The 20,885-nt window shown below is 26.9% G+C and overlaps 1 protein-coding gene and 1 pseudogene across 1 annotated transcript; both read right to left on the bottom strand.

Moving 5' to 3' along the window:
• Window positions 1–446: 446 nt before the first annotated feature.
• LOC113554162 lies at window positions 447–11,334 on the bottom strand. The gene is given in 12 exon segments (XM_026957882.1): window positions 447–783; window positions 786–910; window positions 2,623–2,792; window positions 2,979–3,138; window positions 5,209–5,453; window positions 5,855–6,129; window positions 6,658–6,754; window positions 6,840–6,956; window positions 7,056–7,127; window positions 8,979–9,082; window positions 9,174–9,291; window positions 11,251–11,334. Coding segments are annotated over 12 exon segments (1,686 nt in total). The 5' UTR covers window positions 11,266–11,334; the 3' UTR covers window positions 447–595.
• Window positions 11,335–18,037: 6,703 nt separating this feature from the next.
• LOC113550945 lies at window positions 18,038–20,023 on the bottom strand (annotated as a pseudogene).
• Window positions 20,024–20,885: the final 862 nt, after the last annotated feature.

The raw sequence follows: 20,885 nt of genomic DNA, 5'->3' as shown, positions 1-20,885 counted from the left end.
TTTTTAATATTAATATTAATTTATTAATTTTGATAGTTTTTACGTATAAGCTTATTTTTTTAACTTATACACACGTACAAATATAATATGGCCAGCTTAAAACGGTTTTAACGAGAGTTGAGTTAAGTCAGGAATCTCGAACTTTGGACTAAATTTGGTTACAAAATGGTTTACAAAATTTTATGAAAATTTCGAATCAATCAAATTTGAAGCGTACCGGGGTGCTGGGTGACGTCACGCTAGCACCCGAAATTAAAGTTGTAAATTCTGAACTTCTTTGTAAGTTACAAAAAAATGTTTTTGTGATTACATTTCATTACATAATAATAACATAATCTTGTGCAATTTTGGTGTAAAAACTCAAAATTTGGAGCGCTGGAGTGAATGATCTCTTAAATAATTTCTATGTTTTTAATAGATACAATATTTCTAGTAATAGCTATACAAGTTAATTAATTTGAAAAATGTGTTATGTTATAACAATTTGTTGGGTATTAATAAAATTGTTCATAATACACATTCAAATATTTTTTTCAAAAAGTATTTAATTGAAAATAGTCAAACTTTCGATCGGCACTTGTTGGTGAACACAATATTAACCCACGACGGTTGACTGCGCTGGTTCCTGTTGCTGATCCTGTGAAGAGTTCTCTTCTTCCATTACTCCTTCTTCACTTTCGCCCAATCCGTGATCAACTCCTGTATCCTCCTCATCTCGAACCTCCTGTTGGGCGAGCCACAACTTTACTTCACCGTCCATCTCGTCGAAGTCGTATGGAAAAACTTAATAGCATCATCAATGCCCGACTCGTGATCTGGACTCACGTAATTTGGCCCAACGTCAACGAATCGCAGCAAACTCTTATCCTTGTCATCCATGAGTACAGACAACACTAATTTGGCGTCTTTACTGTGAAAAAAATACAATGTTTATCAATACATATTAGGATATATATATTTTATATGAACAAAATAAAGATTTAAAAAAATTACAAAAACATTAGAAACAACTATTATTCAGCTACAGATGTTGTAAAAAAAAGTGTAGAAAATGTGTTTAATATACTATATACATTATACATTATTTCACTCGTAACCTTGCTGTATTTATCACCAAAAACTTTTTTTAAATAATATTTAAAAGTTTAGCATTGAAGTGAGCACAGGTAAAAACGATATCTTGTTATTACAAACCAAAAGCTTATGTGCTGACTTACATAATATTAATATCTATTATATTGATAAGCCAACAATAATATACCACTGTAAAATAAGGACAATTTGACTAATGAAATCCAAGTTTCATCACAAAATAAATCATGGTCAAACAAAGACCTCTAATTTCATTGAAACTCATATTATTTGTGTCTACCAAAAGTTTTAGAAAATGTACAGTTTTTAAGTGTCTACTTTCGGGTATATAAAAAACTATTTCCTATGCATATTTTATACAAACATTAGATTTCATATTTTCAGAATATTTTTATATAATTTACGAGAATTATAGTTTTTTTATTAGTCTATGTTATACTAATAATATTTTTTTTCAGCTTGTTGTCACTTGTTTATAAGTTTTATAAATTGAATACTGCATTTTATTTTGTAATTTTATTAAACTCCATAATAGAATCATAAAAAATTAAAAATATATAGATATTTCAAGTTTAAATTAGAACAAAATTCGATATTTAAACGAAGAATAATGCATTTTTAATAAAATAATTTTTTAGTCGTTTTGTTTTAATTCATAAATATTTTTCGTGATAGTTTGAAACTTTTACGTATATTTTTATATTTTATGTACACAGTTACATTTTCAAAACATTAAGATTAAATGAATGCTATTGCATGGTTTATAGTAGCTTATACCGTACCTGTACCTATTACTTAATAATTAATAGCAATATATTTTCTAAAACATACTGACAGACCGACTCTGCTCAGAATCGTTTTGTTGCAATAATTTATCATTAAATTGAAATTTAACACATACATTACAGTGACTTACTGAATGATGAGATACACTCAACAACTACTGTATAGGAAAACAGTTAACTACTTTCCCTCTTTTTTCGTTTAAAATTCCATATTTAAATTCAAGAAAGTAAAAACATTGTTTGAACGATTACATGTGTAATGAAACGTCGAACACGTTTTTACATTTTTAATGCACAAATAAAATTAAAAACAGAAACTGCGTAAATTAAATGAATGCTCAACGTCCTGATTAATTATAACATCTCGGGAATTTAAAAATAAAACATTTTTATTTTTATTTTTTTTTTTTTTTCTAGACCACTAGGCACTAACTATTCGGTTTTAGAGGCTGTCTGACCGATCTTGATATATACAACGAGCAAAAAAAGTCAATTAGTTTACGATGTGTAAATATCAACATCAATAAACTTTTACACCATCTACTTATTAACTATTATTCCTTAGATACCATCTGACTTAATATAAATTTTAGAAAAACGCGTGGATGTTAGTTTTTAATAGAAATTAAGTTCCTAGTTAGTATTATATATATATATTTACTTTTCTATATTATAGGCTTGTATTTCTATAGGTTTTATTTTACACATAATAATTTACATTATAATAATATAATTAGATACCTACCCGACTTTGTCTGTACCATATGTAGCTAACAATTCGGAATCTTTGCACAATAGCTTGGGTTTTTCGGGATCAGCGCAACGGAAAAATCCATAGTGGACGACTTTTTCTTCGAGATCTTCGATGATTGGTAACACGATGTTGGATTTGTTGATATCAAAAATAACAAGGTACTGAAAAAAATAATGCTATATGTGTATTATAACTATAATAATAAATGTACGACAACATTTGAGAATGCACCTTAAAGACCGTGCAGTGTGGCGATGAAAATAATAATTGAAAACAGTATCGACTTCCATGAAGAATAATTTAAAAAACTAAAAACTTCATACATGTAATAAAACTAATTTTCTAACCTGTGGTAAAGGTGGCTGAGGTGCAATGTATCCATTGTTTTTGCAGAATTTGTTGAACAAAATTGTGAGCGCCGAAGCTTTACTCAACGGATTTATGGGGGTGTATAATGATGGTATTTTTTGTCCAGATTCATTTACTATCATATGTACATCTGCAATCCTATGATAAATAGTGTTACTAACCTTCATAACTTAAAAACCCTAGTTTTTAATAAACGAATCAAATAATATTTTTTTAAAAGTGTATTAAATGTAATACCTACATAAATTTTGCCTCACAATATAGGGTGATTTTTTTATTATTAAACACTCATTATTTCAGAGTTGACTTTTTCAACATTTTTATTTTCATGCTTTTCTAAAACTATATAACATTTTTATTTTTACCCTTATATTTAATAGTGAAATCACTATCAAATTTTGATTTTCAAATGGCAACTTATATTTAAAATGTCATAAAATAGTGGGGTTTTTTTTATGAATTTCAACGTTAAAATTATTATTTTTCATTTAACCGTTAGTGAGTTATAGCTACTCAAAGTTGAGCGATTTGAAGTTTTTAGGTGTTCGTCCCTCACGGCTGTGAGGCGTTGGTAACTATAGGTACAAAATTCATCAATAGTCATTAACGAGTTTATTACATATTATGAAAATAATATGTACCTTTTATCATTATTTGTTACCCAAGTGACTACTGATCTTCAAAAACAAGAAGTATTATAAAACCGAAAACCGCACAACTTTGAAAAGCTATATCTCGCTAAAAAAATTAACAACAAATAATAATTCAAACATTAAAATTCATAAAAAAAATATATTCCTATTAATTTAGTACATTTTAAATATAGTTTGCCATTTGAAAATCAAAATTCGATAGTGGTTTGACTATTAAATAAAAGGGTGAAAAAATAAAAATTGCATACAGTTTGAGAAGAGCATGAAACAAAATATTTTGAAAAAAAAATGAAAAAAGTCAATACTTGACGAAATAATGAGTGTTTAATGATAAAAGAATCACCTTGTATAATTACAAATAACAATTATTTTAGTGAATATATTATATAAACAACATTTCAAAGTGTATGTTGAATGCTTTTTATATTTAAAAATAGTATTGAAGATCATAGACACCAAACACTTTATAAGAATATAAATATAGGAGTCTTACAAATTCTAATTTAGAATTCATTTTTTTAGTAACCAATTAATAACATTATAAAATTACAGTTTTTTTCTTAATCCATGTGAATGACCACCATCGGTCTTATTAAGTATTCAAATACATTTTTTTTAAGTATTTTTTTTTTTTAAGTACCTATTTCGAATACTTTTTAAAAGTTTTATTAACAACATTTGAATACTTGTATTTAAATACCATAAGGTATAAAGTCTGTTATATTAATTTATTTTTCACGAAAATTTGACAAAAATGTTTAAAGTTTAAAAAATTACACATCTTATTTTATAATGGTTTTGTATTGAAATTTAAAAAAAATGAAAATCTAATCATTTTATCAATATTAGATGAAATATTTATTTATCTCTAAATAGTCATGTTATACTGACATACTGTTATAGTATTTATGAAATTATTAAAATCTATATAAGTATAGTAACATTTTAATTAGATATACTGATATACAATATACATATATGTATATATTATATAGTATAACATTTAAAAAATATATTTATATTTATATTCAAATACTTTGTAAGTATTAGTAAAAATCATTTTTATAATAGTATTTTAAAAATATTTTTAAAACTTTTTCAAAAGCATTTTTTTCAAGACTGATCATCACGTCATAAATATGTAATATATTATATGATATTTTATGCATTGTGCCCAAATATATACATGTATTATAGTACTACGAGTACATAAATATTAAGTACATAAACTATAATTTTATAGTCTTATTTATATATATTTTGTTTTTTTAACATAATTATTTATTAAGCAATCTATTACAACATGAGCATAGCTTAAATGATAATGATACAATAATATAAGGACAATGTTTCTTAATCAAGAAAAGTTTATTACACTATTAATATTGGTGGAGTCAAATCTTTTTTTCTCTTTGTATGTATAGAAAAGTGTTATGACCCCCGACTACATATCAAAATCAATTTCATTATCATTTTTTTTTAGATTAGTAGAAGTGGTCAGCACTAGGACAGGATACACATACGTATTTGAAAATTGGATAGTTTAGGTACTTACGAACTCGGACTAGGGTTTAATGGGGTTCCATTGCCATAAATGATTGTGCTTAACTTCTGCTCTATAACTCCCATTAAGTCGATAGGCTCAGATGTATTTTCATCTTCTGTGCCGACTTCTTGGGCATCAATTTCATGTTTGATAATAGGCATTGACAACATTACTGAATACACTTTTTTACTCAACAGTTGTTCGACCAATTCTTGAGGAAAACTTTCCAGTAATTCTTTTTCCATGAAAAACATCTATAACAGATGGATGTATGTAACATACTAATTCGTGTATTGTTTCGTATCCAAATAGGTAGGTAGTTAGTTAATATTTATATAAAAATGTATTATAAAAATGCTATAGAGGATTCTATTTTTCCTATGATTATCATTTTATCATTTTAAAAACATATTTTTTATAATTTAGTTTTTCCGTGCACTGAAAAAAATATTAAGTAGCATGCATGTTTTATTTTTACCTAGAATATTATGCATTTGCACTTAATTAAATTCGATATGTAATATATTTGTTCCACACAAAACTTTTTCTATAGGAAAAAATAACTAAAAATAATATATTTTGAATATAATTTGAAATTTTTATATTTTTTCGACAATTTTAATGATGAATGTATTCAAAATATTATATACTTTACCTCGTTCAAATTATCTTCCGTCAACTCCACTTCATTAGCTTCGATAATAATAAGTTCCTCGTACTTACTAGCACATAAGTTGGCCACTTCACATACCGTTTTTTCTACCATCGCAGGTTCGGGAGGTTTGTCAAGTTCTTTGACATCTTCTTCAACTGGTGCTTCCACCATAATATACTTGACCGTGTGAGGGAAAAACACAACACATGATTGCATTTGTATGTTAACCGAAAATTGTTTCAGAGAATGTTCTCTCACTTTCACCATTCTAAAATCTTAAATTATTAATCTTTTGAGTCATAACAATGTTATACTAAAAACACTTCATTATTATTTTTTATTTTTCATGATATTCTTAATAGTATTCTTCTATTAAAACCACTGTCAATAAAACATGTACATTTGGTTTTTTTGTTTAATCACTCTAAGTTAATTTTAAACAATTCGTTAACAAATTATAAAATATTTTTATAACTTAATAAGTTTGTTAAATAAATTGTTAAATTAAATTCATAAATATTTATTTTTAAATATATGTATAAATATATGTACAAATATTATATAATCCACAACTATAACTGCAAAAATATGGATAAGAAATGGATATCTGCAGTTTAACTTCCGAAATCGGATACGATAGCTATAGATAGTAGACAATCTTAAAATACAATATTGATAAAAATTAAATATTTAATCAATTTTTCATTTATATAAAATAACTAAAAATAATTTACTGATATCATATATTCAATATCCATATAATTAAACAAAAGAAGTCAAAACATAATAACAATAATACAAACCTCTAATTTTTTTTTCTTTCCTTGTTTTCTGTTTTTGATAGTTTTCGCTGTCGATTAATTTTTTTTGTTCCTCATTGGTTACTGTAGTCAATGGTATCTTAATTTTTAAAAAAAATTGTCCGTAATACTCAAAAGCTATTTGTAGTATCCATAGCTAAATAAATATATGTTTTTATACTCACAAATTCTCTTTGGACTTCACCATTCTTAAATTTAACATACTGTTCCAGCTCCTCCACTATTAATTGCATTAACCTAGGAGCATTGGTACCAATAATGATATTAACTAACTTCCCATCCTTGTAGATATATTATTAATAATGAAAAATAAATAAGTATAATTTAAGTTATCAACCAAATAATATGTTTTATTGGCTGTTAATAATCAATATACTTACATAAAAAAACATCCAATAGGACTCACTTTTTTGTCGAAACCTTTTTAACACAGTTATGTTGTCCGATTTTGCCTAGAATCATATTATCACAATCAAATAACTATTTTCTTAATTAAAAATATGCTTCAAAAGCTGTACAAATTAATATATTACACACAACAAATTTATAATTATTATGGATAATAAATCAGTTAATTAAAAACTATACGAATGATATAAAAAAAATAATTAAGAAAAAGAAAACTTTCTTTAATTTAATCACAAACTACATCAGCCAATATATGTTTAATTGTTTATATTATTAGTAATAATTGATTACCTGTGTATTAATTACATGATATACTAGTAGGTGAAACTAAGTGCTTGCAGGAAACAGAAGGCTTAATCAAATATAACTAGATTTCAACTCAACCCCGTAACTCCTAAGCACTTACTGCGTAAGGCAAAGAAGTAAAGTCAATTTGGGGGCAATTCGGACTTAGTTAGACAGTCTGTTTGAGGATAATTGGATAGCATGAAATTGTTAATTGGATTTAGAATTTGCGATTAATTGCAAAATATTGGCACATTTTTTAAATTAATCTGCTGCTTGAAGTTGTGCTCTACAATGCAAATTTCTACAACTAATTTGCAAAATATTGTGAACATTTTTTAACCGATAGGAATATATTGAGAGGTAACTTCACGTTATTAAGTTATTAAAAGTAGTCATTATTCAACTAAACATGCATGAATTCTAATATTTGATTTACGGGCAAAATAATACATTTCAAATTTTGCTATAACCATTCGAACACATGCTAAGTGGCTGCTAAATTATGATGATAATATACAAAAAATGTTAATTTAATTTTAATAACAATATGTGAGTGTAATCGGGGACATATATTTCTGTACATAATATACTGAGATGCCTAAAAGAAAGCGATACGAGGACTTACTCTATTTTTTAATTTTTATACAACATGTATTTTATATCTAATTTACTAATTATATTAATTACGATAAATATAAAAATAAATATTTCTATTCTAAAAAAACTTTCTTCAAAACTTAATTTAATATTTTAAAAATATTTCAGTCAAGTATTAATTCAATATGCAATTATTTAGATATAATTAAACAAATAATATGATTATAACTCTATCACCTAAGACATATTTTATCTTTTCGTGTATCAATTGATTTTATAACCAACTAGCTATCCCTGTGCACTTCGTTGCCCGTACAAAATGTACCCGTGTTAAGTTTAGTTGCCTAATGCTAACATTTAGCGTGGAGATAAAAACTATTTTTGGTTTTCTCATTTGGTGTATAGATGATATTTCCATTATATCAACTTAACATAACTATCCCGCCCAACATTGAATTTTTTCAATCGATTAACCGATTTTGTATCATTCGAAAACAATCTATTATTCAAATAATCGATTAAATTATCGCACAGCCCTAAACATCATAAAGAGGTATAAATTAAGGTCATTAATCGGAATAAAAACTATCCTATCTTATGACGGAGACAAAATTATACACATTGATCATAATTTCATCAAAATCAATTGAGTAATTTTGGAATACATCGAGAACATTATACCCGTCGTACACCAAATTTTTATTTAGAGATATATTATAGTTAGGCATTTTTAAATTACTTTTTAGTTATTCATTCTCTCTATACATTTAGAGATTACCCCTAACAACGTCACAAACATCTTCTCTTTATATAATAGTATAGATAAAACATATTTATTACAACATTTATGGAATTAAGAACTAACTCTAACTTATTCAATTAACTATAAATCGTCATTTCGACCCACTTCAACTATGCATTGCTATGTATTTTAATAGTTTGTACAGTTACAACAGTCTACAATTTATTGAATATGTTAATCGTATAGACTATAGACTAAGAATATTTACTATAGCATAATGTAGATTTTCACTGCCTAATTCCAACTTAATTTTTTTCAAGTATGCCGTCATCGGTATGCAAGGTCCACACCATTCTGTATAAACGTCAACGACTAAGAAACAAATATTAATAAACATAAACATTTTTATATTTATTTTAATATATTATATTTTAACATTAATTATATTATTTTAGTTTTTTACCGTACATTCCTGGTTTTTCTATAATTTTTATCCAATCATCATCATTGTTTATTTCTTCTTGAAGCACTGCTTGCCCACCTTTTTTAGCCATTCGTCCGGATCTTTTATTCTGATTAGCCTATATATTAGATTTAAATTAAGTATTTAATAATATAATAATATTTCATTTATTTCAACCATAAAAAACTTACAATTTTACATAAGTAATTAGTATATACAAAAGTTGTAAATTCATCCTAATTAATTATAAATTATTTTTCATTTAAAATAACAGAGACAATATTTTTTTTCTGATTTTTTTTATTTGTAAAATACTACTAAAATATACATTTATCTAATTTATATATGTATGTATTCCCTTCAAACTTATTTACTATACATGCCTCATTATCATTTGGGTATTTAAAATAAACATTTTATCATTTTACCCAGATGTGGGTAAATCTTGTATAATATAATTATATTTTACAAAAAAAATTATATTATTAGCGTTTAGTCAATTTAGCACTCGAATATGACTGTTCTAATCATATTATGACTATAATACGTTTAATAAAATAATAATAAGAACGTTATAATTTCGTATTATTACTTATAATTATTGTGTTAGGTAGATCACTCCAGCCATCTCTAGGTATTACAGGTCATACTAAAACCTTTAATTCAAAAATGTAAGTTTTATTCAACTATAAAACAGTCTACTACATACTACAAGGTTTGAGGAAAGTGAGATCACTCTCGAGGATTTTATTTTTTCGTTTGTTTTAATATTTTATTATATGTTTACAGATTAGGTTAACCGTTAAAATAATTTGATTCATTATCTCCGTCCAATTATTTATAAACGGATTTATTGAACACCAAGAATTACATTTGAATTTACTCTTTAAATATGTAAAGTTAATTCTTTTGATTTAGAGTTTTGTATAGTACAATTTTAAATAAAAAATGGTAAACGTGTGTAGTGTCCGTCATACAGTTCTTCAATAATAATGTATTTTCCCATTAATACTGTTAAATGTTAACTGTACTTGGTCTGAAACCAAATGTAATTCATTTATTAGACTTATTAGAGTATACCTATCTATAATAATTATAAAAAACATCATACAATGTTTTTTTAAATAGCCAAGTAAATAACCAATTTTTTATTGCAGATGTACTACGGTTAAATCATTGTAATGGATCATGGATGTATTAAATGTCAATTCAATTATAAACCAATACGCATGAATAACGATTCTATGCAAATATTACGAACTCAGCGTATACATTACTCAGTAGCTTTTATAATATATTTGTATTGCTATTATGCTTATTAATACTAATTATTTATTTTACTATTCGTAATACAGTAAATTGAATTAATTTTTGACAAAATCATTCTATTTATTATATCAATAATATAATTTAATTATTAATATAGTATCTACCTATATTTGTCCTATATATTTATAAAATTCGAAAATATTTTAAAAAGTCATCAAGTATAGAAAATTATAATATGATAAGTGATTGAATGTTTTAACGATTAATATCATAGGGGTTTTAATTGACAAATTAATATTGACAAAGAAGAAGTCAAACATTTAAAATACCTAAAAAAAAATTAAAAAAGAATAGCACACAATAAGCCAAATATTTTGAAAATTATTTTTATTAAATATTAATATAAATATTCGGTAAAAATGCAAGTCTCTATAATCATTCATTTTAGTTACAACAAAAAAATTAAATCAGTTTAGTTACAAACTGATTTTACGTAAAAATTCCTATTTTTCTCGGTTATTTAAAAAAAATTGATTTGACCAAAAGTATTAACCAGATCAAATTTGCTACTAGAAGTCTTCAAAGTTGAAAATCGAAGAGCTTTTACTGTTTCAAAAAGTGATGACAGACTCAAAAATAAAAATTAAAAACATATCATTGTAAAATTAACAGATTCAGCATCGCTCCGTTCAAAATCTAAAATATATTAATATTTGAATACACTTCCAAATAGATTAGTAAATTTATCTCATAATAGATACTAATGATATTATTACATATCATGTAAACGGGTCATTTTATTACATACCGTTTTTGGTGGCATTTTCAATAAAAATTTTGTTCCGGTTTAAATAAAAAATAATTGAATTACTTTTCACCAATTCTATACTCGTAGCACTGAGTACAATGATCGGTAAACACATGCCGTGAGTCTATTTATATAGGGACATTTAAAACCCCCTTGTTTACTACCCTTACCTCATGACATTTCAAAAGTTTAAATACTCATGGAAGTTTTAGAAAATAGATATTTAATAGTAGTAATGATACGGTATAAATTAAAAGCGTGCACAAACTGTAGGGAAAACAGAAAAGTTATCAAATGCGTATGACGTGTATAGCGGAAATTAACAGCGTGATGAATGCTTCACTGAACATAACTCTACTTTATATGCCCAAAAATGGTACGACAAACCCAAGAAATTAATCTTTTTTAATGTATATATAGAGTATCTTGTGAGGATTTACCCATTGCGATATTTCCTGAAATAATAAAGATATCATAATTCTGGTTTTTTATAAGATTCACAGGGACAAGAACTATACAAATATTTCGTGTATTAATTTATTTTAATGTTTTGGTAAAAAGTTAAAAAAATATATTTTTTTATTTAATTATTTTCGAAAAAATTGAAAATAGCCATTTTGTAGAGTTAATTTTCTGTAAATATTGACGTTTCAACATTAATCTCCTAATTTTAATATTTTTTCTAGTTTCGAGTAAAACACTGAAAGCGTTCACCGGCCGTACGAGCACGCGGGCTACTGTTTGATACAATAATACCACTATCACTATCGTATTAAATAATTCGCAGTTTTTTTCTAAATCGTTTTTGCGATAATTTTATATCAAAACGGTTTAATGTTAACTAAAATGTTTGCTCCTATCACTAACCGACTTTTCAGTAGCTTAATGTTTCTAGTACTCGGAGTACTCCCGATAATACATTTTTAATACGAGTATAAATCACTTTTCTGGTCGTTTTGTAATGAAAAAACTCCATATGCCGTATCAGTAAGCAATCAGCTAACTGTGCTCTTTCATTACCTCCGTGAAAACACGTTTATAAATAATAATAAATTGCTGGTGACTATTGGCGGTGTCATCACATTTATTTTCAATTTTACAAATCATAAAAAAAATTTGTTTTTATTTCAAATTTACTTTGCTTATATATTTATTAATTTTGCTATACCATTAACTATAACTAGTTTTATATTAAATTATGTGTTTGATTAAAATCATAAGTTATGATCTTGTCAGTGTTACTATAGATTTTTGAATAAAAATAAATTGTTATGTTAAAACACATATTAATTAATAATCTATGGTTTATAATAATGTTTAATAAAAACGTAATGTATAATAAACACTTAATAAACTAGTAGTGGTCATAAAGTAATAGATGATAAATAAGTATATTTTAACATTACAAAAACTAAAAGAAAAAATATAAGCCCAGCCACCCCCACCCCCCCCATCAACAAAAAATTTTACTACTGCACTGTTATTATAATATATTATACTGTATTTTATTGAAGTAAAATAATAACAAATAAAGAATAATGAACGCTTCAAGTTACACTCTAGTCTACTCCGAGAAAATTTTGGCATATTCGTTCATTTTAATTTAGTATACGCCATGAGTCATGCATGACAATCTTACATACACACGACAGGGCAAATTTTTGTTCACCAGTTTCAATATTGTACTGTTAGTATTGATATTAGAGTGAATTGACCTATTATAAAATTTAAAGGTAAGATTATTATCCAGGTCCCCACATAGCCTTTTATTGATATTATTATTTTTAAGCAAGTTATGATCTTTTTGAAGCTATACATTTTAAAAGGTCATAACTGTTAGATCCTTAATGCTAACAATTACCTGTGAAAGATCCTTTTCTACAATACGAAGAGTGAAGAATTGGCTTTGAACAAGCGTGCAACAAAATCATTTTGAAAATCTAGCTTCAATATGTATTAAAAGATAAATTACCAATATCATAAATACTGAAAACATTTTAAATAAGTTTGCACTAACTAATAACAGAAAAATTAATTTATTACAACAATATAATGTGTATTAAGATATTATTATATTAAAAATTTTTTGTGTATAATAATTTTGCTTAGAAATCATAAATAATGATGTGGGCTCTAATGTTATACTATAGATTTTAGCACTCCAATATATTTCACCCTAGTTGCGCCCATGGCTATGAACATATGCTATTTTTCATAGTAGTAGATACGTATTGTTGAATATTAGAATCCTGAACACACTTTTCACAGCATGCCTGTTAACTGTGACATTGTATCATTAAGATTTAAGGGCTTATCGGGCTGACTTTGACGTCGTATTAGCGTAGTAGCGTGGGACGTCACAAAAGACTGTCAACCTTACTAGTTACCTGACTCGACCTAACCTCGCTTTTCGAGCTCAGCCAAAAAATAACTGCCTAGAACTAACGCTACAACTGGAAATAATCGCCCGTCACATCCAATGACAATTCTTTACACTTAAAAAATCTAAGAATATAGTGGACATACTAGGAGAGTCAAATTAATAACTTATTCAGCTGTTTGACACATTTACCCAGAAAACATTATCAATGTTTTTACTCCTGAGACATAAATTAACATAGATTAATTCCCAAAACGTCTTTTTACCAAACATAACCTTCTCACACCTCAATAACCAACCAGTCGTCTAGAGATATTTCCAGCAATTTGTGTCCGCAACTTGTCACAAAAACGTATTTGAGTTTTATATTTAAAGACAGTTTAACAGTTGTATACATATCCACTGTATAGTGGTAACTAGGTAAAGTTATTTAGTTATACAGTTTTAATGTATAATTATGTATCATTTTCAAAATCAATCTTTAAAAGTAGCTAACAGAGTAACACTGCGCTTTTGCATAATACGGCGATATATTACAGTATAAACTGTAACTACGGGTTAAAAATTATAATGATTCGAAAAAGACGCAATTTTTAACGAATGAACAAGTGGATACAATATAATACATGGGTACACACAAACATACACGCATAATATAAACATTAGTCAAAAACGGCAGAAAATATAAAGAATTGCACGAGCGGATGCCAACCGGTGCCAGGGGACTTTTTCGTGTACGAGCGAGTTGATGGGCTAAGCAGACGATCGGAAATACAATTCACATGACTACTATGGCAAAATGTTAACAAGACATGCGACACACAACGAGCGGCTGTCTAAAACGGAATGAACAAAGGTGACCTCTTCAAACATTGTATATACCTATACAACATAATATTAAAATGTATTATTTAAATTTTGTGTAAACGCCCAACATTTATACATATTATATGGCTTGTACACAGGGATGTTTCGACCCTCATCCGTAATCATTGATAACCTAGACACTGTGTATAATAATATAAAACTATAATGTAAGCTAATCATAAGTATATCTTTACAAAACTCCTCTACCCATCTATTTCATATGCTCAAAAAACCATTACGCAATAGTTTAAATATTTAATAGAAATCGATAATACAACTTTTGAAATATCTCCCTAGATTAATCATATGATTCAGCTACTTTATATTATAAAATATCGCAAAAACTCAAGTTAAAATGATTGTTATTTAAAGTTTAAGTAAACTCAAATACATGAAATCATAAATTTTAATGTCTGTTATTTTTATCAATATATAGGTACATATAAATTGAATTAAATAAAAATATATTTTCAATCAATTCCTCATTTCTCATATCCTATCAGCACATTATTTTTTCCCACTCTAAGACCCATACGCAGGATTGCAAATTAGAATTCAGCAAATTCAATTTTTTGTTATCAGCTTTAATATCAGAATGAATTGACTCATTATTCATTTTCAAACTTATAAAGAATATCATGCATCTCAAAGGCATTTATTACAATTTATATTTAAAGAAAGATATAACTTTGTAAAATATTACAATTTTAAAATGCCCATAACTTGTTTTTAAATTAAAACATCAATAACAATCTATTTAAATAGTATATTCATATTTATTTTGGGTTTTATACCTATTAAGAGCATAGAAGATTAAAATATTAAATATCAAAATGAAACATTTTCTAAAAAATATTAACTTAAAAAAAACTTATTGACTGGACGATATAATATTATTATGATAGTTAGCCGATCTAATTTCCAGAAAATTATTTCGAAATCGGTGAAAATGCAATGTTTGCAGAATACAATATTGTTAAATGCGGAACAAACATGGTTGTTACAGTTAGCACACGCACTGTCATCGGCAATTCATTTTTATTCGTCATTTGCGCATACTGTTATAATGTTAGGGGTACAGACGATGGCTTGCACAGTCTACGCGTCGTCATAAACAAATATCGGGTGGTCGTAATAATACCTGGTTACCATAGACTTATGTTAATTAGTATACTTACAGTAAATTATTGAAGTCATAGTAACATTAGTAACTTATCGATTGTACAGTAAGAAGCGGACAGCAGTATACCAAAATGAAATGTCATACGAGCACGAGCCACGGTGAACTAGCTCAATTTCTTTCTAGGGTTTTTTTTACGATTTCCACGATACTGAACTAAAAAAAAAAAAAAACGCGACGACAGTTTAATATCGGCCGAGACGTCTCCTTTACCTTATACATAAATTGTTCCCATGGATACAAAAAGGGTGAAAGTATGCCACACGTACATAAATGCGTTAACGGCACCTGTAATCTGTATAATACAAATACATTAATAATATTAGACAAATAAATTACAATACATTACAAGTGAAGATAAAATATCATACGTAGTAATATTTAAGTTATATACCAGATTCTTAGTGCTGTGACACACTGACACCAAATGAAATTTAAAATGTCGTTGAAGCCGTATAAATACCTTTTTAATATTTTAATATTTTTGATGAAAATTCAAATCTAACGAAAAAAAGGATAATAGGTACCTATTGGAGTATTCATATTTTATATGGGGTTCAAGCCCTCTAAGCCATAAATATTTTAAAATTGTATGACAATAAATTTGAAACAAATATTCAAAATGTTATAATGACTAATGAGGCTAAAACCCAAAATTAAACAAATTTCGTTTGAAAATGTTAATGCTTAAAAATTATTGAGATTTTTGTAAATGTTTCAAGTAGATCGGTATCAATAATTATTATAGCGATTTAGGTGTCTGAAATTAGACAAAAACAAGCATTATACATTATATCACGTTTTCAAAAATGTTTCTATTTGTTTAAAGAAATTTTAAACTAATGAATTCAAAAATGGTATTTACTTATCTGTTGAATGTAACTACTACCAACAATCACCTAGATACATATTATAATTTTTGATAATAAAATCATACGATAAAAGGAAACTTTTGAAACATTTTTTCATTACTAGCATTTAAATTAAGACATTACCTACGTCCCTCTTTTCACTTACAAAAAATTAACTCTATTTTAATCTTATACGTTCGTGGATTTAAAATATTTAATTAATAAATAAAATTAGAAAATATACTTTATGATTTAAACCTTACTGAATTCATAAAATTTAAATAATTTTAGACAAGCAGACTGAAATATTATAAATTATAATATAATTCCATATTTCCATGACATCCCTTGTACTTAAGTAAAGAACCTAATATACAAGTGTTGATTTTCTGTGCATCATATAATTATGAATTACCACGGTTCGTAGCAGTCGCAAGTACAAAGTACAAACACAACAGCGTATCTGCAAAGCTAGTTTCTATCAACCACCACTACGGGACACAAACAGGGCGATTCGGTCGACTTTACCACCTTACCTGATCACAGAAGATATTAACGAATAACAAGGGATCTAGTCGGTTGTAATGCTGTACCTACGAACTAGTGGCTAAAGCCAAAGACCGTGACGGGCGCATATAAATTCCGCCCGAAAAAAATTGATAATTAATAAACACATTCTACATAATATAACTAATAAGTTTTAAGTAAGAAGTTCTTATTACTTAATGAATTTTAAAAGTTTTAAGTTACTTTTATTTGTATTTTTCAATCAAAACCGTATTGGTATAAATAACCAAACCTAAATATATATTATATTTCATATATTAAGTCAATAATTACAATATAAATCATATAAAATTATAAAAGTAAATATACCTAATCATAATATTATAGTAAAATACAATCATAATCAATAATTAGCATATATTATAAGTCATGTATATTGTATATCACATAAAATTTTTAAAAATCGTAAAAATAGTAATAATTATAATAATAAATACTAATCAAAATATCACTTCCATATTATTTATTATTTATTTTTGTCAAAATCCCCAAAATAATGAGCCACATTTTCTACATAATCATCTATAGATATTTCATTCATTTTATATTTTCTAATTATATTTTACATGTATATATTTTATTTTTTTGATTTTGAATTTCTATATTTATATGGTTCATTTATACTATTTATTTTTATGTAATTTTCTAATTGAATTTGTTTAAGTTTGTCTAAAAATATAAAAATATGAGAATGATTAGAATTAAAACATTTATTAAAATGGGAATGAAACGACTCACAAGCATTAGTCATTCTGTTCAAATCTGCTGTAGCAGCAGCCCATATGTTTGAAGGAAAAGCAGCGTCATTACTTATATAATTATTCAATAAATAATCTGAAAATTGTATTAATCTATGGTCATTTGGCTTAGAACTCATTATAAATACTTCAAAATAATCAAAAACTATCTCGGGCTCTAAAAAAACTAATCCGAAACATTTAATTATCCATTTCTAATAGTTGAGGCTTCGGTTTTATATTCTACACTTAGTCCTACTGTTTGAACATACCTATACCACAATTGTAATAAATGGAAACGACAACCATAAATTTGAATATTTAGCCAGATGGATTTACATGCATTGAGTATATCTTTTGCGAAGTCAATGACAACATACTTTGGCTCAAATAAGTAATTAGCATGAATACAAAAATCAACTATTAATTTAAAACATTTCAAATAAATATTTTGAGTTTTCGCTTTTAATAAACATAAAACTAAAGGTATATAATGGCCATTAAAATAACCATGTATAGTAAATAGTTGCAAAAAAAATTTAGAACTATATTCAAATGTACCATCCATGTAAATCCATTTTGCAGTTGATAACATTTTTAGATTTGTAATGCACCCAAAAATTATAATACCATTTTCTTTATCGTTACTAAGTATAACATTTTTATCTCGATTGGTTACCACCTGTTTATCATCCAGCATATTTTTAGATTCTTCTCCAGATTTTGGCAAAGCAGGGAATTTCTTTTGCTTTGCATTGTAAATATTTCGATTACATTATATTACATTATATTTCGTTGCAAGTCACTTACTTGCAACGATTCAGATTGAGGAATGCTTTTAATAACAGTACACACTATTTTACTAGATTTCTCATTATTAATTATCTTCAATAGCTTTACGTTTTGCTGATACTGATACAATTTGTCGTCGTATATTTTAATCACCAAAAACACAATTATAATTTCAGGTTTTAAAAAATTAATACTTTTAAAATATATTCTTTAATTAAGTTTTATATGTATAATATTGTAGCTACTTGCCTATTTGCACTATGTTTATCATGATCAACATTTTTTTCAGCGATGTTTGTAGTTTCACCAAAGGTTTTCACAAAAGCTTTGCGAATTTTGATTATACGTCGCCGTTTTGTCAACCCAGAAGCCAAAGGTCTATTTACTTTAAAAAATTTAAAATTGTCTAATACTAAAAGTATATTTTCACGTTCTGATCAGTGCCGCAACAATAGGGGACGCAACGGTATGCATTGCATTCCCCGACCAGGTTTTATGTTTAAATAGGGGCCCATCACCAAAAGAAAAAATTAAGAAAGTTATTATTAAAAAAAAAAAAATGGAAAATTTATCATCTATAATAAAATGATCTTTCATCCCTTTGTAGTAAAATTCTTACTGCTTGTATTATATATTTAAGTATTTATATTTCCTAGTTGTTGTCGCTACAGCTGAAATGTAATTTTCCAAATTAAAATTGTTGAAAAACTATCTTCGCAATTCAATTTCACAAGAAAGATTAACTGGCATAAGTATACTTAATATTGAAAAATTAATAAATGACTTTGCAAGTATGAAGTTTAGAAAGAAAAACTTTTTGAAATAAAATCATTGGATAATATTTGTTGATAGTTTTGTTATTTAAATTTTAATGTACCTAATATTTTGTTAAAATCAAGAAAAATGAACATACCCATTACATTTTGTTTAATATATAAATTTGTTTTTATTTAACTTGACTCCCTGACTACTGATAAATTATGTATTGTTAGAAATGTATTTAAAAATCTGATGAACTTAATAATACTAATATTACTACTATAATGTTTGAAAAAATGTTAAAGCCCTAAAAATGTTGTCTTGCATTAAGGTTTACTGAAAGTTAGTTGCGGCACTAACTTTTTTCATTGTGTTGGAGTGCAAGTACAGGGGCCCCATAACATTTTTCGCATCAGGGCCCCTCAAGACATAGTTGCAGCACTGGTTCGGATTCAATAAACTGAGCCATTATAGCGTATAAGCGTATATAAGACTTTAGGACGTGTACTAAAGACAATTTATAATGTTTTTATCTGATATTTCCAATTATTAGATCCACAATATGTGGCAAAGCTGATAAGATATGACATGGTTGACGATTTTCGTCTGAGATACGACTGTTCTGAGTTCGTTGGAACATTTTGTGACTTTCAAATAGAATAACACGCCGCGTCGCGAACTGCACGGTCGCATCGTACAGTCACGGAACGCTTAGTTTAAAAATATTTTTTTTTCCGGGCGGATGTTACAAATCCATTTTTTTACCTGCACATTTTTTCGGGCGGAATTTACAATCTCCCACCGTGACTTACATCGGTGACGTTCTATGAATAACCAGGTCCATAACAACAACAGTCGACCATAAAAAATGTAATTATTCATATTAGTATTTCGTTCTAATAAAATCTAATAGGTCCTCAATATACATTCAATTTTGCATTTAGAGTCTGTATTTTATCCTCACCTCTCACACATTAATTTCGACCAGACAACCAACGACTAAAGTCTTAAGTCATCGCTGTACACAATTTAATCCCCAATGTGTCAAACACAATCTCAGGCGTAATGTGAATAAAATCATCGAATTCCGCATCACCCATTAGTCTTTTAAATTTTATAATAATTAGCAGCATAGGAGCACCACATAAAAATGACTACCTAGATACCAATAAATACTAGTATAAGCGCAGATCCAGCGGGGGAGACGTGGCGAGGTGCTACAGCGCCCCCTTCCCCTTGGTATTGTTGCTTCCTCAAAAACAAATACTCTACAGTCACAACATGTATTTTTCAGTAGACTGGATACAATTTTACACCAAAAGTACCAAAAAAAAAAAAAATTGTAGTTATTTTCCCCTACACAATACAATAAATTGATAACCAGATTTGATAAATTATGTCTTTATTATTGGTTCTACTTCCACAACAAAATATTCCTAAACCAAAATATACCTAAACTAAAATATCTCCTCAAAAATATCCCGCGTAAATAATAACTTAAA

This window comes from Rhopalosiphum maidis, chromosome 2 (genome assembly GCF_003676215.2).
Source record: "Rhopalosiphum maidis isolate BTI-1 chromosome 2, ASM367621v3, whole genome shotgun sequence".
NCBI classification, from domain to species: domain Eukaryota; kingdom Metazoa; phylum Arthropoda; class Insecta; order Hemiptera; family Aphididae; genus Rhopalosiphum; species Rhopalosiphum maidis.
Note: the sequence above shows the minus strand (reverse complement) of the source record. Positions and strands in the feature narration are given on the sequence as shown.